This window comes from Protomyctophum parallelum, assembly GCF_964188405.1.
Source record: "Protomyctophum parallelum genome assembly, chromosome: 12".
In the NCBI taxonomy this organism is placed as follows: domain Eukaryota; kingdom Metazoa; phylum Chordata; class Actinopteri; order Myctophiformes; family Myctophidae; genus Protomyctophum; species Protomyctophum parallelum.
In genome coordinates, this window is record NC_139712.1 from 21,108,299 (window position 1) to 21,135,915 (window position 27,617).

Consider the following 27,617-nt stretch of genomic DNA (forward strand, 5'->3'; position numbering starts at 1 on the left):
TTTTTAAAACAAACATTGAACTAAAAACAAACATTAAACCTGAGAGGCTAAGGCCCCGCAATGAATGAACATATATTGTCATATATATGATATATATATATATATATATATATATATATATATATATACATATATGAGATATGTCATATCTCTATGAATGAACTCTATAGTCCCGACTCCCGAGCCGCTGTTTGGGAACGCCTCGCCTCGGAGGTTTCCATCCATTCCATTGGCATTGTCAAAATCATCCGCTCGGATCCTTTCGTCCGTTCCCGTCCGTCCTAAGCGTCCCGCGTCCAGCAGCAGTTCCTCGGATCTCCTCGTAATTTTCCGTGCATTCCCGTCCATTTCCGGAGCTCCAGTAGTAACCGGCCGCGGGCAGCATCCATTTTGCCGTCGTGTCGTGCGTGCTGCTGCTGTTTGTGTGTGTTTGTACTGTAACTGTACCGTGTCGGGGAGAGAGAGAGAGAAGAAGCACGAATCCAAAACAGCACTGAAGGGAACAAAAACGTGCAGAAATGGACGGGTATGTTTCGTTTCATATTATCTTTATTATCATTCCGAACCCCCGTCGTCGTGTGTGTCTTAATAAAACACGCCCGTGCGGTAAGCGTTGCGCGCGGGGGCTCGCACTACCACTAGTCCACACCGCGAGACGCAGTTCGGAGTGGTCGGCATGATTTGTTGTTTTGTTGTTTGAGCGTTAGCTTAGCATTAGGGTGGCGGTGGTGTGGATGATGTGGGGTTTCCATCATGGTTTCCATAGACACCACGCGCACGCCAGGCTGCAGCCTCCTCGAGGAAGTTTGAGAAGCTCGCGCGCCGCCAACGCAGTTTCGTTCGGCGTTTAAACGTGTAAATGTACAATATATATGAAATGTACTATTAAATGCCCCTATTAAACGTCACAATGGCGTCGCTTGTGTGTGTCGCCGTTGTTGCCATTTTTTGGCTAGGTTCGTTAGCTTAGCTAGCTAGCTGCCTGGCAGCCGGCTAAAGCCTGAAAACCCACACACATACACACACGACGATGCTCTTTTGTTGTAGCTAATCGTTGGCTTTAGCTGCTGAATGCTGCTAACGGCTTTAGCTTGACAGGGACTGATGGCGTTGTAATGCCAACAACAACAACAACAACCCGTGAAGCTAAACTAATGGTTCTCGTCAAAGGGTTCCCCTGCAGAATGGGTTAATATTACACCAACATCAGTTTAATCTCCTTTTTAACCGTATCCTATACGTCGTCATATGGGAAATATCCGACCTGGCTGCAACAAGCTCACGACCGTTGCATGTTGTACATCTGCTATTTTTAGAGGTGGAAGAAAACATTGGAAATTGCAATGTTTTTTTTCCCAACACAAATCTTGTATGTGGCTCCCTAGCTTAGCACAACGTTATTTTCAGATGGTGGTCTCAGACTCAAACGTCTGGTCTCGGGCCCACAATTGGGCTCCAAATAGACCCTTCTTGGGGCTGTAACTCCAAGTGAATGTTTGAATCTACACGGTACAAACTCAGTAGTGTTAATTTAACTCTTGTCTGAACTAACCAAATTGACCTGTAAATGGCCATTTATACACCCATTACAGTCATTTGAACCCCCTGGTGGTCTCCAGACCTGACGTTGAGGCAGTGGTCTAATTCCTGGCTGGACAGTGGACAGACGTGTGTTTACAGTTGAATGACCACTGTTTCCCATACTGGTTTGGGACTAACCTTGTGTCATTCTCCACCTCGGATAATTTGCTGTGTGATTGATCGGGAGCGGATGATATCGTTATGCCATATTGTAGTCATTGTTTTGTAGTCATCAGGCCGGAACCATCAATCTGGAACTTCCTTTCCCTCAAACAATTTACAATTTACAATGTAGGCATTTAGCAGACGCTCTTAATCCAGAGCGACTTACATTTAAGCAAGAACAAAAGCATGGGAATACATCACATAAAAGCATTTATCAATATCATGAAACATGCGTAAGCTAAGAAAGTAACAGTGGAATATCTATATAATGAAACTATACATACACTATACATATAAACTATACATATTTACTACTATGCTATACATATGTACTATGGCGTGCTATGACTATATACAATACAATTATAGTGCTGTCTACATAACATGCTATAAGTCTGTGTCAAATGCTATCTAAGCCAACAGAAATGCTATCTAAGGGGTTAAACCGGTCAAACCGGAAGAATAACAATAAAAGCCTGACTCGTTCTCTCTCGCTAGGTTGGGACTCATCATTTGTGTACCGCAGACACATTTTTGTTATTTAAAAAACATTAAAGCTTTTTCATGAATTAAAAACAAATTCAAATATTTTTTTCTCAGTCATTTAATGAAGAAATAAAATAAGTTCCAATTAGAAAAAGAAAAAGTTTTAAGTAGCTTGTAGTCTGCTAATTTCACTAGATTTGGTCCCTGGGAGACATCACATTTGTCTTAGACTGCATGAAACGGCATGAATGAGTAATTTGAGTTACATTTACACTTACAGTAAACCTATGATGTGACTGAGTGACATCACTACTGGCATTTCCTGTTTAAAATGAAAGTATAACATGGGTGTGTCTGTCTTAACACAGGCTTAATCAACATGCCATGTTTAATTATTATTAATGCTGCCGCAGTGTGTATTGTACAAGGAAACCTTGAACATGATCACTTCATCACTGGTGTTTAGTTTAAGCCAAGGTTCCTGGGATTTAAGGCAGGCTTTTTGAGATTTCTGAGTGGTGCAAATGTGTGTCCCTGGGTCTGTCCCTGGCTGGCTGGTTCTGTCCAAGCACGAAAATAGCTTTTTCTTTGGTTTTCACAAGTCACAACCAAGTGTCACTGTTGCGCAGCCACACACATACACATACACATTAACTGTATATATGATGATTTTGGGTGTTACAGTACAGTAGAGGGACCCCCACACGGTAACTCTGTCATTTCTCAACCATTTCGGATGCGGGGCGGCTCTCCGGAACCGGGCCGGCACCCTGGCCGCGTTCCTGTGGGTCTGGAACTTCTGGAGAGCCCCACACAGAGTTGTACCACTCACTTGAAAAGGCACATAAAATGCTCCTTGCCACATAAATGAACACAGACTGAAACAATCGTGGTCAAGAAAAAGGCATTTTGCATGGTTGCATCGTAATTTAACCTACGTTATGAACCACAATCACGTACAATCTTTTGTATTTTCTACAAAAGATTTGCAATGTTGTATACACATATGTATGTAACATGTTCATATTGTATGTTTTCATTTGAACAAAATTCCTAGTCTCCTACATTATTTTCTTTCTTTTTTTTCCAGCCTCGGTGATGTTGCAGTTGGGGTAAAGGTGAGTTTTCAAACCGGCTCGATCCCATATTTCTCCAAATACAAACATACCGTAAATGAAAACAATTCCATAAAAAAATACGATTTTAAATGTTAAGTATGGTTCTTGAATGAGCACAGACTACTATCAAATCGTTATGCTTCCATTTCAATTTAAGCAGAACAGCCACAATCCGATACTTTGGCTTATTAAGGGATGTACCGAAGGTAGAGGTTCGGAATCATAATGAAAATGTTTTCCCCACATACCTCTCTGGCTGGCCTTTTCTGTATCTACTCTATATATAATCAATTTGCTATTGACTGCATAGAAAGTGAATTGGTGCTTGACTGTCACCTGCTGTCTGTTATCTTTGAGCCAATCAGTGTACGGTTGAATGGGAGAAGTGGCGTGGGACGGCTGTATTTTCTACACAGGAGAGTTAATCTGATTGTTTTTGTGCAAATGAGGCGTCCACACAGAAATGAAGGGATCGCTGCCCAGTGTCCACCCTTGGTGAACCTCGCTGTTGTTGGCAGATAAGGCCTAAAAAAAAAAAACTTTGGTTTCCGATTGGCTTGGTCATTTTTGGGCTGAGTAGGTAGGGAATTTTATTTTATTATTTTATTTTTCGTGGGAAGGATGGGTAGCAAGGATTTTTTTTTATTTCTTTTTATTTATTTATTTATTTTTTTCGTGGGAAGGATGGGTAGCAAGGATTTTTTTTCTTTTTTTTCCTACGGCAATGATGGATAGGCTTCTTTTTTAATAACTTCAATATTTGCCTGAAATACCATCTTTTAAATAATGAATGGTTCAAGTACACAACACTGTATGCCTACAGCTAAACATTTGAAAACTTTGAATAGAATGTCCACACACTGGTTGAATACTTTAGAGTTTTAATTCAACTCAAAACCAAAGTAAAGTGCTGCATCACTCACATACCAAAAATAAATACAAATGTAAAAAATAATAATAAAGCTGAAACATGAACTTGTGTTTTGAAGCAGAGAGCTACTGGCTATCCCTGGATCAAACAAATTAACTTAAACCAACCAATGGCATGAGGAGTTGGAAAACCAAGAATACTGACTGGTGAATGAATTATACCAGGATTTGAAAATAATAAAACATTTTACCCCAGAGTATGAGATGAGCTCAATTCAGAATGAGGAGCTTTAACAATTAAGTCCATTCTAAATACTGATATACAGTATGCAGCTTAAAAGTGAATAGTGTTAGAACGGTGGTTGGTCAAACAGATTAGAACGGTGGTTGTTGAACTTGCTACCGCTGTCTGGCCTCTGGTTTGCGAACCAAATTAATTGCTTAGTGTTCAGCATCAAAGTATATAACTTAAGTTAACTTGCCATATGCTTAAATGTTCTATACGCCCATCGATTAATCCGCAATAGCTCGTTTTGGAAGCGTCAGGGCTTAACGAGACACTGCTGTCTCGTTGAACCCAGCTGGGTGAATAACCTAAATCAACGTCACCACGGTAAATGCTCCATATAACTTTGAAAGCGCTAATGTTAATGTTCACTGCATACACGTAATATAGTTGACCAAGCAATGTTACAGTCCACTGTAGGCTACAGCTATTTGGTTTCCAAATCGTAGCGCTGTAGACTACAGCAATTTAATTTCCGCATCGCAGCGCAGCGCGCCTCATGTGTGCCCAAAAGAACAGATCTGCAAGCTGTCGACACGCAATCGAGCGGCATGTTGATAGTTTGTATGTGCACTGCACACTAAATGAAGTGGAAACCGAGCTACACTTCCTAACCATCTGTCCACTGTACCAAGACATCAGAGACACATACTTCCCACAGATTACAACCACACACGGAGATTTTGAAAACATGACCAATGACAAAAAACTCCCATATCTGCTGGGCGAAGTACAACAATGTGCAAACACAGCAGCAAGATTTGTGAGCTGCTGTGATAGGAGAAGGATATCAAATGGAACACAACCACCCTAAAGACGAATCATTGTGTATATTCCTGCACTATACCTGCATCGAGTGATCTTGGTACATAGAAGTTGATCTATTGAAGATCCTGACCTTCAATGTACATCATTTTTGTTTTGATTGTATTGCTGTATTGTTGTATTGCTCTTTAAACGTATGTTTTCTCATGCCAATAAAGCCCTTTGAATTGAATTGAATTGTATGTCTTGTTATTTTGGTTAGGCAACGCACATTACGCGTGGTATGTGGGTTTGAGAGGCAATGATTAATGTAGGCCTACAGTAGATTATAGCCAAGTTGACAGTTGTCATAATATTGTGTATATCTGTTCTGGACTGTTGCACAACGTTAGCCAACGGTGAATGATGAAAAAGTTGCACTTTGTTAACGAGGACAGTATTGGACATGCTGCGTCACTTCAGAGGATCGCTGCTACTTTGATTCAAAGATGTTTACTCGCCCCTGGAAATCGCTGGAAACCATTAGAATGTTGGAAATGGAACATGAGTTACAACCTCAAGTAGCCTACCATGCACCTCGCGATGACGCATTCCAAAACATTTGCGCACGTGATATTTTAGACGAAAGAAAACTTTATTTTGACTTTGCGTGTCCCGATGGTTTCATCAAAGAGAATTTTAATGATCAAAGACCTTTTTGGTCTTGACTCGGTCGTATTCTGAGCTTTTTTTATTTATTTATTTATTTTCACCAAATGCCAATAAAATAATATGAGTCGCGCATATTTAATAGAGTCGGTCGGCAACCGGTAACCAAAGTTTTTTTTGTTAGGCCTAGTCTGCTTTGTGCATTTTATGATCTATTCTTTGTCCAAAGTTTCAACGTGGGGGCCATTTGGAAATGGAGAGCGAAATGAAGGGAGGAGGGGGCAGGAGTGGTCATAAGTCATGTCATTGTCAAAAACTTTTAACAAATCCTCAAATCGAAAATCTACAAGCTCACAAGGCATCTCAGTGTGGCGTGACGTGAGCTTTTAGATGCGCAATGCACATTTGCAATGTTATTTTCTATAGGGGGCCGCAGCCAGAGTTTATGGCTATTTTGAAGGTCCTGTGTATATGGAAACACCTGGGAACCTCTGATTTAGACTTATAACGGTTGTACGAGGTTGTACAATCACATCTGTTAAACATAACTGGCGAAAATGTGTTCATGCTGTGAGTTTGCAGGCCTGTTGCTGCACCATGCACATGTCTGCATTTTATTCCAAGGGGCACTGTAGACTAGTTTAGTCTTGACATTTCTTTTTAAAGACATTATAGCCCAATATGTGGGTCCGGAACGGGTCTTATATCTCTGAAATATTTTTCTGTTTCCAGTTCTCATGATATTATAATGGCTGTAATGAAATGGTGAAAGGCTTGTGTCCAGGTAGCTTTACCAAACAAACTTGTTTCCTCGTGTAAATGCATTGTTTGCGGGCACCTAACCTTATTTGTCAAGTACCAGCTGCATTTCCATCTGCACTAAAACCAAGTTAAAGCCCTCTCCCTCCAAGGCAAAATGGAACGGTCGTAAAACACTGATTCCTCTGATAAGATTCGTCTTTTTTGCCACCCTGTTTATTTCATCAATTTTTCATGTCAAAGCCAAACAAAGAATTTACCTACTGTTGGCTGCGGCGAAAACATTTGGTACACTCTCGGGTTGGGCGAACGTGTGCACACATTTTGGCCCATGTCAAAGACAACTTTATTACCTTTAATTTATTTGTGTTGTGTGTCCTGCTGGCTGCTGCCACGGCCCCGCAACCTCTAGTTTATCGTAACTATAAAGAATGCCGGTGACACAAACAACAATTGGTTCAAATTCACTCGCAGGAAGAAAAAGAGAAGGGGAGGGGGGGTTTTGGGGGGGCTCGGCCGCGCACTGGTCTGAAGCTATTACGAAGTTGTGTTTGTAATGGGTCCCCAGCCGCTTTCCCTCACCGCTCCCATCAGTCAGGTTTAAGAGTGCATGGGAGCACGTCAGCTGGCGCGCTGCCGCGTGCGTGGCTCTGCGGGACCCGTGGGGACCCCGAGCAACTCCGGGATGAAACAAACACATCTCGGGCATCTTAAATTCAGAGAGATTAAACCTGCAACGGGGGAGCGGAATGAACGGGAGGCATTCTTAAGCCGTCGTTTTATGTCCTCCTCCCTGCTTCTTTATCCCAGCATCCTTATTGCATTTGTTTTTTTGCTTAATTTAAACTGTGTTCCTGTGTGCTGGTTTATTGTCGTCTTTGAGAGGGACTACTAATGTAGATCTTCTTGTGACATTTCACTGCTGTGTGTGTGTGTTACTGTGTGATCATATATATAATTTTCTTTTCTTTGTTGTCTCATTGCAGAGAGGATCGGATGAGCTGAGTATGTACAACAGTCCCAACTCTGGCATGAGCAGTATCAGTGGTGAGTTCATTCAGACCACCAGGGAGGGGGGGCTGGCTGCCTGGGAATTTGCATGAAGCCCTTTGATCAACAAACGTCCGGAGGCATTAAGTGTTATCAAGGGGGATAAATGGGTATTTAGAAATGAGATGGGTTCAAAGGTTTAGTGTATGAATAACCTTGTGCTCCATAGTAGGTGGGCACCCCACAGCACAGTGCTACGTGCTTGGAATGGATGGTGTACTGGGTGTGCGTTTGCGTGCACTATGCATTTTAATAGCTTAAAGTGTTTCCCGCAGGAAATTCAATGAGTTCAGGTGGTGACTGGCAAACACATCTTTCTGATATATTTTATTTTATTTAACACCTCCTGTTTGCCTACAATCCCCGGGAGTCAGTTGCTGTATCGTAAACATTGCCTGGATATCGAGCTCTTAACCTTTATACTTGGTGTTGGGGAAATAAACAGCACTGTATAAACACACTGCGGAAAACACTGTTTCGTTTGGTAAGATAAGGCTAGACAAAGTATGGTCACACCGGGGGATATAGGATGACTGGAAGAGTGCTAGTGCAGTCACAGAGATAACCCACCAGATCTCAGTATAGGTATTCCAACAAATATCAACGAAATGTACAACGGGTTGTTTCGAGGAAGCAATCTGATTGGTTGAAACGGCTTCTAGCCGTGGATCAAACCAGCACCATTCACCACCTAATCAAAACAAATAATTCAGCTGCTCTATTTTCCCAGATCGCTAGCAAACTCGGTGGCTTGGCTAGCTAGTTTCTTGGGACATTTGTGGTCGTAGTGACTACATCTGTCATTAAAAAAATATTTTTTTTCAGCGTTTTTCTTAGTTAAGGGTAACTGTTGTATAATTGCAATTTTACACTTGAGGGTGTGGTTTAACATGATTATTGCCAGTTCAGTGATGCTTGCGGAACTCGATTTCGTCTCGTTCCTGACCGCATCACTGGCAATAATCACGTTAAACCACACCCTCTCGTGTAACATTGCTTAAATATACCCCATAACACGAAGACTCCTGTAGCATGAAGTCTACTCCATTGCACGACGGTGTCACTTGTCACATCACTACCTAGCCTATCATGAAATCCAGCGGTGCATATATACATCTTTAATACATTAACAAACATGCTGTCATGTAGACGATCTGCAAGCTCACATTGTGAGTCTTTCAGATGGGGCCTCCAACGGCAGCGACAGTAAAAAGCTGCGCGTGGAGGAGGCGCCACCGTCCCGCGTGCTCCACATCCGGAAGCTGCCCAACGAGGCGTCGGAGACGGAGGTCATCGCCCTGGGGCTGCCCTTTGGCAAGGTCACCAACATCCTCACGCTCAAAGGGAAGAATCAGGTAAGACACAGAGACAACCCCCAGTCCAGTGGTTCCCAAACCTTTTCATGTTGACACAATTGACACTAATTAGCCCGTGGACCCCCATTTGAAGAGATATGCCAGGGACCCCCATAAGAGAATTTTTACGGCTATAGAGGGTATGCGCATGCTTAACCCATTTTGACGTGAGATCAGATTCTAAAAATGTCTGTTTGAAAATGACAGTTTTCTGAAAAAGCCATGTTTCTACGTCGGTCGATCTTCGATTTTTCAAAAATAGCAGACCTACAAGCTCGTAGCGCGCCACTCTGTGGCAACAGATCTACAAACTACAAAACTTCAAAAATCAACAACCGTTAATTAACCGGATAATGCCATCGGCTACCCGGCTGGGAAATTAACCGTTACCGACATCCCTACTAGGGACCCCCTGGAACTCCCTCAAGGACCCCTGGGAGTCCTCGGACCCACCTTTGAGAACCACTGGTCTCTTGAGACAGACCTTTTTGCTCACACACACACACCCTTTCCCCCAGTTCCCTTTAGCCTTACTAGTTGCGTAAATTAGCCCTACTGGAAACTGTAGGTATTCGAAGTTCATCTTGGCTTACTGCTCAGCAGAAATAGGAGCGTGACGGATAATCCATATAAAATGCATTTGCTAACTTTATAGATTTGGTGAGGCCTCATTCATACAGGTGGTTGATTTTATTTGTCTTGGAAAAACTACACCTTTTTATCACTTTCTGTGTTTTAAACGGCAGTTTAAATTGACGTGAATTGGTCACATGAAATAAACACTCCTGATTTATGGAGCGTTCAAAGATTATGGAAGAGTTGTCTGGCCTGACCGAGAGAATAGACATTTGCCGGACATTGTTGTTGGCTCGTACACGTGTCCAGACTTAAGATAGATGTCTGCGGTCGTGTGGGTCCCCATGAAGGTCCTGGGCGATGCCTCGGCGTTGAGCACAGTGACACGTTCAGTTTGATTTTCTGTCAGTCTCAAAGAGCCCACTGACTTGTCTTTTGTGTGACGCGAGCACACTGGCGATACTATGTGTTGCTATCTGGGAACCGCATCTCCTCTGACTCACTTGAGTGTGCTCACAGGCTCCCTGAATGGAATACAAAACGTTGACCACTAGCAGGGCCTTTGTCAGTCTACTGAGGAGGGCGGTGGTACATTATTGACAGTTGCCCTCCCAGATTGTCTCTGGAGCGCTGTAGCATTGTTGGCTACATTGGTGCCAATGCCAGTATGTCATGATAAAGTGTCAGCTTCCTCCTCTGAATGTACAGTGGAACGGATACAGAGCAGTATCTGATGGTGTGTCAGACAAGTTCTGTATCGGGGAAGGAAAAAAGTTTGCAGCAGCTTCCCCAAAAACGCTTTTGAGCAATCCAATATGATTTGTTGTTCCTAGATCCAGATAACATAGTATGCCTGCCCTGTGTGCCATTGTTGACTATTTGAGCACCCCTTAAGGACTTTTTTGCCAGTTTGTCAAATGATAGAAATGTCTTCTCGATATATAGTAGTTTAATCTTTTTTCTTTTTTTTCCCCCCAAAAAGAAATCTATAAATTGCCATGGGATAATTGGTATGAACCATAAAGTTTATTCCAATTACCTCAACGACCTCATGTCCCAGACTCCCAGTCCCTGCTGATCCCTGGATTAACACATGGATTAACGTTAACCCATTCTGACCTGAGATCAGATTCTAAAAATGTCTTCTACATCCTGACAGTTTTAATTCTGACCTGAGATCAGATTAAAAACCCCCGGCAATTGGAGTGTTAACCAGCTGCTTCTCTTCACATAAGGTCATCTGAGCCATCCACAAGGAACAAGATTTGATTAAAACTTATGAAAAAAATATTTATTTACTTTTTCTTTTTGGCCTCTGTTAGCTTCCATGGCTAGCATCCATAGGCCTCTCGTTGTAGAAACAGCGTACATGGTAATCCGTGGTACACAGCGTTGTTTGTCTTATTTATGCTCGGAATGGCATAAAATGCCATGTTTATAGCCTATTAAAACGTTAATCCGAGCCGCGCTGAACATGATGGCTGCTCTGGGGGCCATCGTACATCCGTTCCCTAGGCCTACACCACAGAAACGACACTACATCACTTCAGCTATGCTTACTTCACGGATTTCTGTGGCACTAGCGCCACGCTCTGGCCTGGAGGGCTGGGCAGTATTGTGTTAAGATATACCTACCGGTAGTTCACTTAACCCATTTTGGACTGAGGTCGATTACAAAAAAGGCTTCTGAAAAACCCATGGGCAAAACCCAGAGCAAACCAGGGAGGGAAACTGTTTATCATTTGTGTCTTCTTTCATTTCATCTGGTCTCTGTGTTTTGTTTGGTTCCCCTCGTTCCCCAAGGCGTTCCTGGAGATGGGCACAGAGGAGGCGGCCATCACCATGGTGAACTACTACGCCACGGTGAACCCTCACGTCCGCAACGTCCCCGTCTTCATCCAGTACTCCAACCACAAAGAGCTCAAGACCGACGTTGGCAACTCGGTAAGGCAGTGGTTTTCAACCATTTTCTTTTCATTTCAAGGCCCATTATTAACCCATTTAGACCTGGGAACGATTCTATAAATGTCTCCTGAAAGTTTTCTGAAAAAGCTATGTTTCTATGTCAGTCGTTCTTCGATTTTTCTAAAATAGCAGACCTATAAGCTCTATGAGCAGATCTTTGAGCTTGTAGATCTGCTATTTTTCAATATCTAAAGCATAACATAATGCTAACACCAAAAGGGGTTCGGCATTTGAGCCACGAACTACCATTTGATGATATTTGGCCTCGGACCCAAAACTTTGAATATTTTGTTATCATTGGATAAGATCCACAATTCCATTCTGTTGGCAAACGTTGATCAAGTCCTATAAACTACAGGAATTCATAATAATAAAAAAAAAAGCATAACCAGATTTAAGAAATAATAATTTAAAACTGAACATAGAGTTCCTGTCATCTCTTCTCATAGATAGGAATGCCTCCCCGAGTTCATGTCCTATCTACTAGGGAGACTAGAGTTCAAAAGTCTGATTGCCTGGGGAAAGAAACTGCTCTGCATCCTTTCTACAAGCTCGTAGCTCGGCACTCTATGAGCGCACTGTGATCTTGTAGATCTGCTATTTTTCAACGGCGAAAGTTTAAATAATGGTTAAAGTGGTTTAAAAAGCTACGGTGACACAGATGCGCTCCAAGATCTTAATGTTCATGGCATGCGGGTGTGTTCTGGACGGTGTTGATGGTGGTGTTTGTGGTGGCCCTCCTCCCCATGCAGCGGGCCCAGGCGGTGCTGCAGGCGGTGTCTGCGGTCCACTCGGGCGGCTCTCCCAGCTCGGACGTCCAGGAGGCGCTGGCGGCGGCGTCCAGCCCCGTGCTCCGGATCATCATCGACAACATGTTCTACCCCGTCACACTGGACGTGCTGCAACAGGTCAGTCTCTCGCAGTGTCCCCGAACGGATTCATATGTTCTCATCACTGCATTGAATGCAGTGTTGTTTTTGGCAGCAAATTTTGATTTTAGTTTTAGTCATAGTCTTTTGAATAGTTTTCATTTGGTTGTAGTCACATTTTAGTCACCCGGAATGTGTTGGTGTTAGTCTAGTTTTAGTCGACTAAATGTCATAAGATTTTAGTCGACTAAATCTAAAGTTGATTTAGTCGGCTAAAATGTATTTAAAATGATGCTGTCATAATTCCTTTTTTTTTGCTGAAAATAGCTGATCTACAAGCTCACAACGCTTGTGAGCTTGTAGATCTGCTATTTTCAGCAAGCAACTAATTGTAAAATGACTTATACTGGATCTCTTGTCCACTAGTCCCTTCCTAACACTTTAGTCTAGTTTTTATTTGTCGACGAAATTGTCAGTATATATAGTCTTCGTTTTAGTCATCATGGCTTAGTTTTCATTTAGTTTCCATTCGTCTTTGTCAGTGAAAAAAGGTAGTCGACGGACATTTTTCGTCTTAGTTTTTGTCGACGAAAACAACACTGGCGTGTCCCGAACGGATTCATATGTTATCATCACTGCATTGAATGCATGTCATCAACCGTTATCAAGACGTTGGAATATGGCCAATTGGCCATATTGGCTATACTGTTGTTTTCAGCGATGGCACCATAGACTGTAAAAAAATATGGACAAAGCGTTCTCCGGGTCTGATATGGATGTAAGATGAAGCATGTCAGTCCAATTGCCATCTTTCTAGATCCGTTTGGGCCCAGCTGGCCATTGGCTGACCCAGACAACGAGGCGGGACTTCCCCCCCTTCTTCTTCGTTGTTTGTTTTTTTACTCGAGCGGGGGGTGGATCCCGATCATAGACTGTAACGGTGACATGAGAAATTAAACTAGTGACTGGAAGCAGAAAGTATTCATGCTCATGTTTATTAAGATAATACAGTCTATGGGTTTTTGGGCCCAATGACAACGCCACAACAGGCCATTATATGAACTTTCAGGAAGTCAGCATTTCCTACTGGCTTCAAACACTTTTGGCTTCACTGCCCCCCTGGATGGCACTGGGCTGTGTTCATTTGGAGCGCGCGTAGGACGGTGCAGACATGTCTGGGGCGTAGAAAGTAGGTTGAACTAATATGTACTAAGTGTGCCTATTGGTACGCAACTCGAAGGCCAACTATGCAACTATTCATACGCACCTCGAACGGCACAGAGTTGGTCCCTGGTGGCCTTCGCAACGCTCGGCACGGCGACTCAGCTCCGCTAGCGCCTCGCGTAACTCAAGGTCACCAGAGACGACGCACCTCTGTCACGGTCACAAAAAGCAAGCGCTCCCCAACGTGTCTGTAGTTTAATTTCCGGGAACATATTCTTGATTATAGGCTGATAACATTCGAAGCGGGTGTGTGGCCAGACTGTCGCCTCTTGCAATTTTCAAATGCTTCTGTCATTTGAACATTTTGAAGCTTTGATCATAAGCAAAGCGGAAGTGAAGCCTCCTCCCCACTTCCGTTTCGTCTTTTACAGTCGCGCAAATGTATCTTAATATAAATCCAAATCATCTAAGCACATATAGCGTGCTGCTTAGCAGAAATGGGAATCACTAAAACAAAATGTAAAGATTTTTGTGAACGGAAATGGCAGCTTCCCTGCTCAGATTGTGATGTGTGATGTCTGGTCCAGAGGTGTAGTTCCAGACTATAGCCTGATCTGATCTGGTTTAAATGACAGTTTTTGTTTTTTTGTTCCCAGATCTTTTCCAAGTTTGGCACAGTCATGAAAATAATCACCTTCACCAAGAACAATCAGTTCCAAGCCCTGCTCCAGTACAGCGATCCCATCAACGCACAGCAGTCCAAACTGGTAAGGCCCATTTCACCAGTAATACTACTGCTACTACTGTCAATCTACAGTTGATTTAGTCGACTGAAATGTGTTTTGGCGGGCCTTGATGACGTCGTAATGGCTGATTTTACACTGGCTGAAAATAGCAGATCTACAAGCTGATCCCTTCAGCTTGGCCTATATAGCAACAGGGGAGGCTGTATGTCTCCTCTGATACACATGGATTAACCATCTGCTTCTTTTCACTTCTTTTCAACGTGTCGCCAGCGCAACACTTGAGCTTGTATATCTGCTATTTTCAGCATGCAGCCAAGTGTAAAATGACTTGTCTTTTACTTGTACTGGATGTCTTGTCCCTTCCTAGCCTCGGAAACCCGGACGTTTTTATTTCCAGTGAGAAAAAAAAAGTCTGGGTCTGAGTCCACTTCAATTCGGCATAGAGTTGCGCAGACACTGCTCTCTCTCTCTGTCGCTCTAAGTAATTAGTCTCACGCAGCTGCGCGTAGTTCCATCCGGGCGGATGCTTCCGGGAGCTGCCTATGCCATAAAAAGCATAGGTGAGTTCCAGGCTAGCCCCTTCCTAACATTTAGTCTAGTTTTTATTTGTTGACGAAATTGTCAATATATTCAGTCTTAGTTTTAGTCTTAGTCTTCGTTTAGTTTCCATTTAGTCTTCGTCAACAGTGATTTTCTGCCCCCTCTCCCCCCTCCCAAGGCCCTGGACGGTCAGAACATCTACAACTCGTGCTGCACGCTGCGCATCGACTTCTCCAAGCTGGTCAACCTCAACGTCAAGTACAACAACGACAAGAGCCGGGACTACACACGGCCCGACCTGCCGGCGGGCGACGGGCAGCCCAGCATCGACCCCAACGTGGCCGCCGCCTTCAACAAGGACTCCAACTCCCTGCTTGGTAAGATCCCAGGTACATCCCCAGCTCTTTTTTTATTATTATTATATTCTTTCTACTTTGTCTTTTTGGTTTTTTGAATTGCTCTCGTATATATGTATGTATACACGCCAGTGTTGTTTTTTGGCAGCAAATTTGATTTTGGTTTTAGTCGTAGTCTATTGAATAGTTTTCATTTAGTTTTAGTCACATTTTAAGTCACCTGGAATGTTTTAGTGTCTAGTTATAGTCGACTAAATATCATAATATTTTAGTCTACTAAATCTACAGTTGATTTAGTCGACTAAAATGTATTTTGGTGGGCCTTTGTGCCGTCGTAATGACTGTTTATACACTTGCTGAAAATAGCCGATCTACAAGCTCACAACACGTCTCGCTGCGACACGTTGTGAGCTTGTAGATCTGCTGTTTTCAGCATGCAACCAATTGTAAAATGACTTCTCTTGTCCACTAGTCCCTTCCTAACATTTTAGTCTAGTTTTTATTTGTCGACGAAATTTTCAGTGAATTTAGTCTTAGTCTTAGTCATCATAGCTTAGTTTTCATTTAGTTTTCATTAGTGGAAAAAGGTAGTCGACGAACATTTTTCCTCGTAGTTTTAGTAGACGAAAACAACACTGATACACGCTAAAAGCATTGCTATTCTCTCAGAGCACTGCTGTGCTTCTGGTGCGCTCACGCAGGACGCTGGGTCTTAGTACTGGAGATTAGGAAGAACAGCAGCCCAGGCTTGCTAACCCATTAAAGACTATGTTTGTGGTTCTCAAACTATTTCATGTCAAGGAGCTCCCACAATTATATATATATATTTGGCCGCCCACCCCCATCTAAAAAATGTTGTTCCTTTTTTTCTTCTTCATGCAAATATAATAATATGGCAGATCTACAAGCTCATAGCGCTGCACTCGGTTCTGCACTATGAGCTTGAATAATTCAAGCTAAGGTGGCACAGAAGGGTTAGAAAAACAGCAGCCATGTCTGCTAAAGGGGAACGATCTGTAGTGAAGGGAGACATTCGCTCTTAGTTAATTTAAGGCATGGCTGCTCGGCGGTAGCGTGCATAGCTTTAGCTTGGTTGTTAAGCGCTACACCCCACATGGCGCGCCCATCTCGAACAAAGCCTATAAATATCCCTACAGCTTGATCTAAGCCGGGGCATTAAACTAACAGCCCCCCCCCCCCCCACACACACACACACACACACACACCACTAGAAAATTGTGTCTATGCTCGATAAATCTCTCTGTCTACTTTGGCAAGTAGCCGCTGAACAAGTGATTGGAACAAGTCGAAAGTTGCTTAGGTTTGTAACGAGGCAGGTGGTTTGTAGAGCTGTTGCGCAGAATATTTGCGATTATCTAAAATAATTGCGATTAGGCAATTATGTAGTAATAGAGGGTATGCGCATGCATAAAGTGAGTACCCATTTTGGCCTGATGTCGAAATTAAAAAAAAAAGTCTTCTAAATCATGACAGTTTTCTGAAATACCTATGTTTCTATGTCGGTGGTGCTCAATATTTCATGTCAACGACCCCAAAAATGATATGTGAATGGCCACCGACCCCCATCTGAAAATGTTATTCCAGGAACCCCTCAGAAGCAAAGATTTGAGTTCGCTCTGAAAGAATATACATTCAAAGATTTGTCACATTTTCTAGACTTTTTTTTAAAATAGCTAGAGTATAACATAATGCTTAAAACACCAAAAGGGGTTCTTAACAGATTCTATACATAGGACGTCTGAGAACGTCATAAGGATCCCGAAATATTAGTACTATTGACGTGTGAGGACGTCCTAGCGACTTCCCAGCGACGCGGGGCGAGATAAGAATATTCAGATTTTTTTTTTTTTTTGGGCATTTTGCTTTTCGCTTGCTGTATGCTAACGCTCAGTGCAACTATTAGCTTGTCATTGACTCCCATGTTAGCGCGGCGGAAAGAATGACTCGTTTCTCCTAATCCAGGGCGCTCTCCGTGGTGATGAATGGATCGATATGCTGGCGCTTCATTTCTGCTCCTCATCCGTCTCTCCCGCAAAATATGAACGCTTTTTGGAGCGTTAAACAATATATTAAGATGATCGGGGATGTGAGGTCCCTTTGTAAAGTCAACTTTTTTAGGCAAGCGTTTCCTGTTTCATGGCTTTCAAAGTAAAAGCGATCAGACAACTCTGGCACTCTATAGCCTTTATTTTGAAGGCACTTCCTGTACTAAATGTGTTAATTGACAAGAAGTGTATACCATCGGAGAATGTAGATGTGATGCCACTGTATTACTGTTTACTTCATTGGCCCATTTGACTGTCAAGGGCTCAGCCTCCAGGAAGAAACCCTAAATACAAAGTTAATACAACATTGCACATAAAAACGACTCCAGGGTGTCGACGAAGTACCGTCACCTCATAGACACGTGAAAAACTGTAAATACTGTAAACTTCAATACGTTATGGGCCTTGATATGAAAACGGTTGAAAACCACTGCTCTATCGTGACGGGGCGTACCGGTTCGTTGTGATGCACATCCCCATGCCATGATTGTGTGTGTCTTCTGCCATTTTTTTTTATTTTTGTGTTTTATTTCCCCCCCAAAACAAGGAGCCATGAATCCCCTGAGTGCTGCGGCGGCCGCAGCTGCTGCTGCCGGGCGGGTGGCGCTGGCCGGACACGGACAGTCCGGCTCCGGAGGAGTCCTTCTGGTCAGCAACCTCAACGAAGAGGTTAGCAACACACTCACACACACGGTTTAACCCATTCTGACCTGAGATCAGATTCTACAAACGTCTTCTACATCCTGACAGTTTTCTGAAAAAGCTATGTTTCTATGTCAGTCGTTCTTCCATTTTTCAAAAATAGCAGACCTACAAGCTCGTAGCACGCCACTCGGTGCCGCGCTATGAGCTTGTAGATCTGCTATTTTTCAATAGCTAAAGCACAACACAATGCTAACACCAAAAGGGTTTCCCGCACAGAATGGGTTAAAGTTCTCAGGACTTGATTTCAGTCATTTGGATTCCATAGAAGCCAGCAGCATGTCTTCTGTGAAAGCATGCTGTGCAAACCGAAAAAAGCAATGTGTTGCGAGCTGGTAGATCGGCTATTTTAGGTTTGGCTATTGGATATTTGCAGAAGAAGAGTATTTCTTTGAAGTGTTCAAACAACTAGCAAATGTAGCAATATGATACAAGTTTAGAAGAGTCTTCCAGAAACATGAATGGTCTCAGAAATGTCGTGATTTCCTCAGCTGGTCGGCCTAAAACAGTCGACACACACACACACACACACACACACACACACACACACACACACACACACATACACGCACAAACAGCCAGCCTGGACTCTATACTTGAACTTTCTTCCTACCAGTCATTACCAGATTCTCGAGCGGTTTCGGGTGTATTTATAATCTCTGTCATCAGCCGTTATCAACACCATTCAATGTAGCCAAGAAATGTCCACATACTGACGACGTCAGCCATTGTCCGACGTGGTGTTGGTCGCGTTGTCCGACTATTACTAACCGTAACCTCACTCTTGACTCTTTACCGGCCACGTAATTCACCTTAACAATTTCACAATGTTTAAATGTCCATACTGGGCTACATTTAATGGTCTTGATAAGACGGTTGTCGGTTGATGACATTCAAAGTATTTTGCCTCCCATTGTTGTCGGCGCCATCCCGTGTTCCGTTTCATGGAGTCCGTTTTGACGTGGTCGATGTTGATGATCGTCTGGGTCGGGTCAATTTGCAGGGCTGAGCCCGGATGCTAAGATCTGGCCACCCGGCTCGGCCCTCCAGGGCACGAACAGTACCTCACATATAATCATTTAATTGGCCTGACTTTCCCGTGGGTTGTGGCAGTTCAGTCGATGTTTGCTTTGTGTGAGCACAAAAGAAAAGACGTCTCCGAGAAAAACAGCCATACCACTCACTCTTTACCACGCAGATGTACGGCCAGAGGGTCTTAACCAGAAAGTACCCAGAACCCCCACCACTAAACTCTAACCATTCCTAATGGACAACTTTCAACGGAAGTTCATGTTTTAGGTTGTTCTTAGAGAAAGTCAAAGATGAGCATTAATCTTTTTTTATTTGCTGCTTTCTTTCGTTTTAGGGATTTTAGATATTTTTGACAGGGTGCGGGGGCATTCGAACATGGGGCTAAATATGTATATTTTTTACAAAATACTATGAAGATTTATTATTTACTACTAGACCCCATAAAATTACATCTGGCCACAAAATATAGGGTTTATTGAATGGGGAGGTGACAAACTGACACATATCTGACTATAGGGTGATGCAATACTGATGGTACTGCATCCCCCTATATTACCCCCTTCACATTCAGTAGATCCTGTGATCTTTTGTGGCCAGATGTAATTTCCAGAGGTCTAGTAGGACTATAATAAATAATAATGAAGAAAGCACCGTACAAATGCCTTGTCAAAAATAGCTAAAATCGTTAAACGAAACACTCATCTTTTACTTTCTCTAACAACCAAAGTTGTCCTTTTATAAAGCCTGGTTTATACTTTGTTGTATGATGTTGTCACGTGCCAAAAATTGCCCATCAATCAACAAGATCACAACGAATCACGGATTTGACGCGTGAGCTTGTAGATCTGATACTTTTGCTGTGCAACAGTCATATGATGGAGCATAAATCGTGTATTAGTTTATTTTTTATTATAGATAAAAAAAAAACATTTAATCAACCACTCATGCCGTAAAATCATTAGACAGATTTTTTTAGTCTTTATCATCCCACATCCAACCTTGCTTCTGGTTCTCTATTCTCCTCTACAATTTCCTTATCTCGCTCTCTCATCACTTATGTGGAACTGTATCTGTCTAACTCTGCTAACTGTCTTCTCTTCTCTGTTTTTCTCACTGAGCCCGGCTTATTATTATGAAATCATTCTCTATCTATACCTGTGTCTTCAAAATCATCTCAGACACTTGTCTCTTCTCTCTGCTGCTGCTTAATCTCTCTCTCATCTCTCTCTTGTCTAAACTGTGACTTAAATTGTTTTCAATTTCTCTCATCTAACCTCTCTCTCTCTCTTCTCTCTTCTCATCTGTCTGTCCCCCTCCCCTCCTCTCCCCCGTCCTCTCCCTTTTCTCTGGCTCTGAATGAAATGAATGCTTCAATGAAATGAATGCTTCAAGAGACCTCCTCCTCCCTCCTCTCCCCCGAAATGTTCACAGATACTGCAGCTTGCTGCTGCAGCTTTCTGCCCCTCTACAAGGGGGCGAACGCTGTCCGTCTCTCTCTCTCTCTCCCTCCTGTCTTCGACTTGGGTGAACGCCACACAGTTCTCGCGCTGTGGCCTTCGCATCAACTCTCGCATGTCAAAAACAAACAAAGAAAGCTATCGGAACTGAATTGGCGATTGCATGGTTTTCTAACTAACCTGCTTTTTCAGAAAAACGTCTATCTGTACTGCCACCATTTCACAGCTATACCAGATCGACAGACTTAACACCATAATGCATGTTGTTGTTGTTGTTTATTATGCCCATGATTATTTCTTTTAATCTAGTTTATATTGCTATTTATATATTTATTTATGATTTTCTTGACACAAATGTATCTTTTACCCCATGCCTGTCCAGGGTGAAATGCATTTTTGGCAATTTCTTTGCAGTTTTTATTTTGAAGAAGAAGCCAAAAAAACTAAACGGAACATTGATCCAAGCCATTGTTCTCTGATCAAAAAAACGTCCTTGCATTATTCCAGTGTTACTGACCTGTATTTTATTTTTTGTCCCCTCACTTTTTGTTGTTTTCTCCAATTTGCATTGCCCCCATCCCCCCCCTCCCAACCCACCCCGCCCCCCACCATCCATCCATCCATCCATCCTTCCCCTGTCCCCATCTATCCCCCTCCTCTCTCTGTCTTTCTGTCTCTCTCTGTCTGTCTCTCTCTCCCTCCCCCTTCCCTGGAACCTCCACTATCGTGTGTGTGTGTGTGTGTGTGTGTGTGTGTGTGTGTGTGTGTGTGTGTATGTGTATGGGGAAAATAAAAATCCTCCCACCACACCACCACTACCCACAACACCCCCCCCACCACCCCCTCTCTCCTCTCCTTCCATGACCCACCATCACCACCACCTCCTCTCCTCTCCATCACTCTACCGGGTGGGAACAAACCAAAACACAAAAAACCAACCATCTCCCTACCTACCTACCTACCGTTCTGGATCCTGAATCTGTCACATCTCCTACGCTCTCTACCTACCTACCTACCTACCTCCGCTCCGACTCCTCTACCTACCTCTCTACCTACCTACCTGTCTCATGCTGCTTGTTGCTCTTCTCTCCCTCTAAAGATGGTTACGCCCCAAAGTCTGTTTACCCTCTTCGGTATGTTATCGTTAGCTCTCTCTCTCTCTCACGCTCTCTCTCTCTTTATCTCTCTCTCTCTGCCTCTCTCTCTCTCTCTCTCTCTCTCTCTCTCTGATCTCATTCTACCTGTTTTCGTTCTTGTCTTTGAGACGTTTTATCGTTATTGATGTCAGGCCTATGTAAATTTGTTTACAGTACAGTACACACACACACAGTAGTTTTATTAGTTTTGTAACTACACTATTGGCCCGCTCTTGTTTATCCATTTTGGGTTAAGTGCTTATTCTTTTTTACTCTCTGGTCGGTTCAACGGCTGGAGATTTGTGTTAATGCACGTTTAGACTTGTTTGCATGCTATTTTGGTTTCATCATGTAGCCATTTGACCCCAGCTTGATAGAGCTTGATAACTTATCTGTTTAGAGGGTGTTTCTCTCTTATATCTCTCTCTATCCGTCTCTTTTTACCACTTTTCTTTCTACACACCTCCCATTCTGAAGTCTATTACTCTATTACTTTCTTGTGTGTTCAGCTCTCTCTAGTCTCTACTACACTCTTTTGTTTTTCTTAATATAGACGCGTTTCTGAAATAGCCTCTCTGTGCTAACTGTTGTTTTTTTTCTGACTCGTCTGCTTGTTCTGCCTCCCTCCCTCCGTCCCCTCCCCCTCCCCCTGTCACGTTGGGCCTGGGTCTGTGGCTCTCATGATAAACAGGGGTGTACGGGGATGTGCAGAGGGTGAAGATCCTCTACAACAAGAAGGACAGCGCACTTATCCAGATGTCGGACGGCAACCAGGCCCAGTTAGGTGAGTCTCATGATGTCCGCTTAGCCTGGGCTTTCATTCTTGTTCGCATTCGGCTCAAAAATGAAAGCCTGGGTAAACCCATTAAAACCGCGAACCAATAGCAATGCAAAGGAAAGGAAAGGTACTATGTTTACCCAGGGTAACTGGACTAAGCTCAATAACCTGTTTACAGCCAGGCCCTGCTCATAGAACATTTCATGGTAGAGGTTCAATGCCTTGTCCAAGGGCACTTCAGCGGTAGTAATTTTAACGTGCCGGTCCGGGGATACGAACTAGCGACCTTCCAATATCAAGACCGTTCCTCAAACCATTCGGCTACCGCTGCCTCACCTGCAGAGGGGCATCGCTCCAAATTCGTTGACGTCGGTGTTCTCCGCTGTTTTCTTCCGGGGATGTGAGGAGGGGGCCTTATGCTCAGATCGGTGAACCAATAGGATCCACCGCTTTTTTTTCATGCTGGCAATCCGCCCCCACGCATGACCTCTCCCCCTATGTAGGACATTCAAAGTTTTAGTTGAAAATGGGAGATGTACAAGCTTGTGCTTTTAGAATCTGCTCTCAGGTCAAAATGAATTAACCGCGAGGGCTTATTTTCGTCCCGTGTGCAGCGATGAGCCACCTGAACGGCCAGAAGATGTACGGGAAGATAATCCGCGTGACGTTGTCCAAGCACCAGTCAGTGGCGCTGCCGCGCGACGGTCTGGACGACCAGGGCCTCACCAAGGACTTCACCAACTCGCCGCTGCACCGTTTCAAGAAGCCCGGCTCCAAGAACTTCCAGAACATCTTCCCACCCTCCGCCACCCTCCACCTCTCCAACATCCCGTCAGTACCCTTGTGTTTTTAGTAGCCTAGTGGGGCAGCATTCCTTTACAGGTTTATGATCCGGTCAGCAGCGGATGATAAAAATGATGATTTTAAAAATACTAATAATTAAGTAGTGAAAATAGCCAATCACAGAACGGCCAACTCGCAACGAGGTGCGAAGCTCTCGCTCGTAGATCTGCTATTTTCACTAGTTTGGGTCCCAGGCAAACGTCTAAACGTTTAGGAACCACTGCGTCTCAATGATGACCCTGTGTCTCTCTCCCCCTCTGCCTCTCTCTCTCTCTCTCTCTCTCTCTCTCTCTCTCTCTCTCTCTCTGTGTTACAGAACGGATGTGAGTGAAGATGACCTGCGATTGCTGTTCTCCAATGCCGGAGGCACTGTGAAAGCCTTCAAGTTTTTCCAGTAAGAACACTTATTTGCCTTCTGTAAATAAATAATGGGGCAGCTCTGCCCTCGCACACACATGTGGGTAGTAAAACGGACTGACGAGATGTGTTCTAGTTGCAGACGGTATGTTTACCATAACATAAGTTACCCACTGGAGCGGAGATTGGCGCTTTCAAACTGCACGCCTCATTACTATAATTACAATATAGTCTATAATTAAATTAATGAGTGTGTATAATGATTACTTGTGTGATTATTTAATAACCAGTAAGCTAGTTATTTATATAATTTATGTATCGCCAAATTGGCCTGAAAAAAAGTTACAACTTTTTCTTTGTTATTACCAAATTGATTTGTTGGATTCACCACTGAAGCTTTAACTTATAGTCGTACAATGATGTCTTGCTTTACACCACTGTTCCTAATGCTTTTTGTTGTTTTCTGTCAGGGATTAGATAGCATGTTATGTAGACATAGCACTCTATAGTGTATACGCATAGTTTAATTATATAGATGTTCCAGTGTTGGGTTCTTAAAGGAGAAGTGCTAGAAGGCTTTCTTACCTTTATTTGTAGTTGTTACTTCCCCACCAAAGAGGTCCAGGTGTTATTTTGTGCAAAAGTGCATTATTGGCTATTTCCCCTAATATAAGCCCTCAATGGGGGTTTTGTGCTAATTTGCTTATATATTTCCTTCAAAATAAGTAGTAAAGTGTGCCGCTTTGGATACTATTTACATTATGAAGAGAGGATTTATACAAAAATTAATTTTGAGCGATGGAAATATGCAAATTAGCACAACACTCTCCCAATGCCCCATTCAATTCAATGCAATTCAAGGCTTATATTAGGGGAAATAGCCAATAATGCACATTTGCACAAAACACCTGGACCTCTTTGGTGGGGACGTAACAACTACAAATAAAGGTAAGAAAGCCTTCTAGGCTCTAGCATGGAATTCTCCTTTAAGCTTACGTGTGATTCTTTGACTATTTTTATGCAATTGATGCATTATCATGTTTTTGTCTACAAGACACCGAGTGCCGCGCTACGAGCAAATCTTTACATATATATTCTTTCAGAGCGAACGTTTTTAACTCAAATCTTTGCTTCCGGGGGGTTCCTGGAACAACATATTTTCAGATGGGGGTCGGCGGCCAATTACATATATGTTTGGGGATCCTTGACATGAAAATGTTTCAGAACGACTGACATTTTGATTTTTTTGTAGAATCGTCCCTCAGGTCTAAATGGGTTAAGAGCGTCTGCTAATTGTCTAAATTTGCAAATTGCAGGGATCACAAGATGGCCCTGCTGCAGATGTCCACGGTGGAGGAGGCCATCCAGGTCCTGATCGACCTCCACAACTACAACATGGGTGGAAACCAGCACCTCCGCGTGTCCTTCTCCAAGTCCACCATCTAGAGCCCCCAAAAAGGCACACACACCTGACTCGTCAAAACTTTGACGGGTCAAAATCCACACGGGACTGTTTCTGGACCCCAGGGGGGTGGGGCATAAAGAGTTGTTTGGCTGTTTGAATTTTACCTTTTTTTTCTCTTTTTGTATTCTGTCATTCCTTGAGAGAGAGATTGAAGTTTTCTTTTTTTTTCTCGTGAAGAAACGTGTACTTTCCGTGTGTTCTTTGCTGCCCCCTTTGTCATCCTCTGCCCCCTCTGTAACTGTACCACAACTATTTTTTTTAAACGCATCCCATGCCGTCGTTGTCGTTCCCCCCCCCCCCCCCCCCCCGCGCGTGCTATACAAAGGAGCGTTTTAGTGGTTCTTAGTTAAGATACTGCTGTGCCTTACCTCACAATTTCATCCAGTTTTCACAGCTGACCCGGTTTGTGTTCAAATAACCCCATACTATGCTTTTGGAGGCACATTGGTATTCTGGTATAGCTTTGGACATTATGGGGAAATGCAAGCCTTTCAAATTCCATCTTTCAGACATCCTCGTAGGCGCGGTAGAAACGAGTCAAACAAGACATTTTTCAGGTACATTTTTTCTTTAGCTATAATTATTAGTGGGACAAGATTTCTCTGCCACATTATACAACAAGACAGCGAAACTCATAATTGCATTGCGTTGTTACGCTTATTTCCCCCCAGTTTTAAAGCATAGGTTTGCTATTTGTGTTGGACACTGTTTATGAGGCGTCTGTAACAAGTGTGACAAAATGTATATGTTCACTGGTTCAGTATTGAGAAACTACCATGGCTATGTTCAGATTGTCGACAAAACTTTTTTTTACTTTTGCCTATCCATATTGGAATCAGATTGGTTTTATGTGGATTCTGAACAGCAAAGGCCATTTAGGCCTGACGTCGAAATTAAAGAAAAATCTTCTAAACAATACAACTATCTTCTGACAATTTTCTGAAAAACCTATTTTTTTTCCTGTCGGTAGTTCTCAGTATTTCATGTCAAGGACCCCAAAAATGTATTTGGCCGCTGACCCCTATGTGAAAATATATTGTTCTAGGAACCCCTCAGAAGCAAAGATTTGAGTTAAAAATGTTTGCTCTGAAAGAATATACATTCAAAGATCTGAGGCACATTTTCACGACTTTAAAAAAATAGCAGACCTATAAGTTCATAGCGCGCCACTCTGTGCCGCGCTATGACTTTGTAGATCTGCTATTTTCCAATAGCTAAAGTTTGAAACACCAAAAAGGGGTTCCCGCCCCAAAATGGGTTAAAGATTTGCTTTCTAATTCATAGAATTTCTTCGGATTTCTCTTTCTTTTCTTTTGAATTTTGTTTTCAAGTCATGGAAAAAAAGAAAATGCATTTCTTTAAATCCCACAGCCCAGCTCAAACCCACGTTAGCAAGGTGAACATAGTTAAGTCGACGTGAAAAAGGAACACGCATAGCTTTGACTTAAATGTAATCTTTTTTCCAGTTTTGTTCCAACTCTTGTTCCAACGTGGCCATCTGTACTTTGAATAAGTGATTGCAAAAGAGCAAACCTATCCTTTTAGCTGAACCACCGTGTTCTGTAGTTTAATATTTTGTAGGCATTTTTTTTTGTTTTTGGTTTAACCCAAGAACAAGATTTTGTTTTATTTTCTTATTCCCTAGCGATTTGGTGTCGTACTTGGATTGAAAGTGACTATGGTTTTCTAAGCATGTCTACTAGATGTTGTTAGGTTGTGGGGTGAGAGACAAAGTGTTGCATGCCTTTGGAAGCGGCTAACAGAATTGAGTCCACTGTGATTGTCATGTGATCAAGTTTACCGAAGGGCGGGGGCTTTACTTGGTTGGACCAAAGTTTGTGCCTTTAGTGTTTCTTTTTTTTATTTAATTGTAACGATGATCGGGGGTGGAAATGTGTTTTTGATTTCAAGGAAAGGCAAATGAAGCTCCAGTCATGAAGTCAAACTGTTATCTTGCGGGGGAAAGTAAAAAAAAAAAAAGAAATTACTTTTGGATCCCCCTTAAAAGAATAATCGTGTTCAGACCTCTTGATTGTTAAATCAAGACAAACTTGGTTTTGTTGTTTAGAAATAAAACGTAATGTATATTTTCTATATTAGTCCCACTTTTTACATCTTTAAATGTAAGGATTGGTTATAGTTTGGAAGCAGTACAATTAAAAGCGGAACTTTTTCTACCAAGGGGAAGTGCGACTTGGTTTCCTGCTTTTGATAGTCCTCCCCCACCCCCCCTAGCTCACGGTCTCTCTCTCTCGCTCTCTCCTGCGCGTGTGTGAGTGAGTGTGTGTGTGTGTGTGTGTGTGTGTGTGTGTGAGTGTGTACTATGCATTACCTCTGTAGCATGCAAAAATAAAACTTTCTGTAGCTTCACCTCTTCTGCCTCTCTCTTTAAAGCTCACATTTTATATTCCATCGTACGACTGTGCTGGCTCGCCAAAACGAGACGATCTTTAAGGCTTTGAACATCGGCTTCATTTAGGCG

General features: G+C 42.8%; 1 protein-coding gene across 6 annotated transcripts; it reads left to right on the forward strand.

Annotated features, from left to right (window-relative positions):
* Positions 1 to 380: 380 nt before the first annotated feature.
* Positions 381 to 27,316, forward strand: LOC310868293 (polypyrimidine tract-binding protein 2-like). Of its 6 annotated transcripts, none has more exons than XM_083778654.1 (14): positions 381 to 526; positions 3,323 to 3,350; positions 7,665 to 7,725; positions 8,878 to 9,083; positions 11,463 to 11,603; positions 12,377 to 12,532; positions 14,314 to 14,424; positions 15,122 to 15,332; positions 17,913 to 18,034; positions 21,656 to 21,689; positions 22,384 to 22,476; positions 23,085 to 23,301; positions 23,630 to 23,707; positions 24,987 to 27,316. In XM_083778654.1, exons 1-14 carry the CDS (start codon positions 519 to 521, stop codon positions 25,114 to 25,116), a joined length of 1,596 nt encoding a protein of 531 aa, XP_083634780.1. In that variant the 5' UTR covers positions 381 to 518; the 3' UTR covers positions 25,117 to 27,316. The 6 variants fall into 6 exon arrangements, with proteins under 6 accessions (XP_083634780.1, XP_083634781.1, XP_083634782.1 ...); XM_083778655.1 differs by having other exon boundaries at positions 15,122 to 15,320; XM_083778656.1 differs by having other exon boundaries at positions 8,911 to 9,083.
* The last annotated feature ends 301 nt before the right edge of the window (positions 27,317 to 27,617 follow it).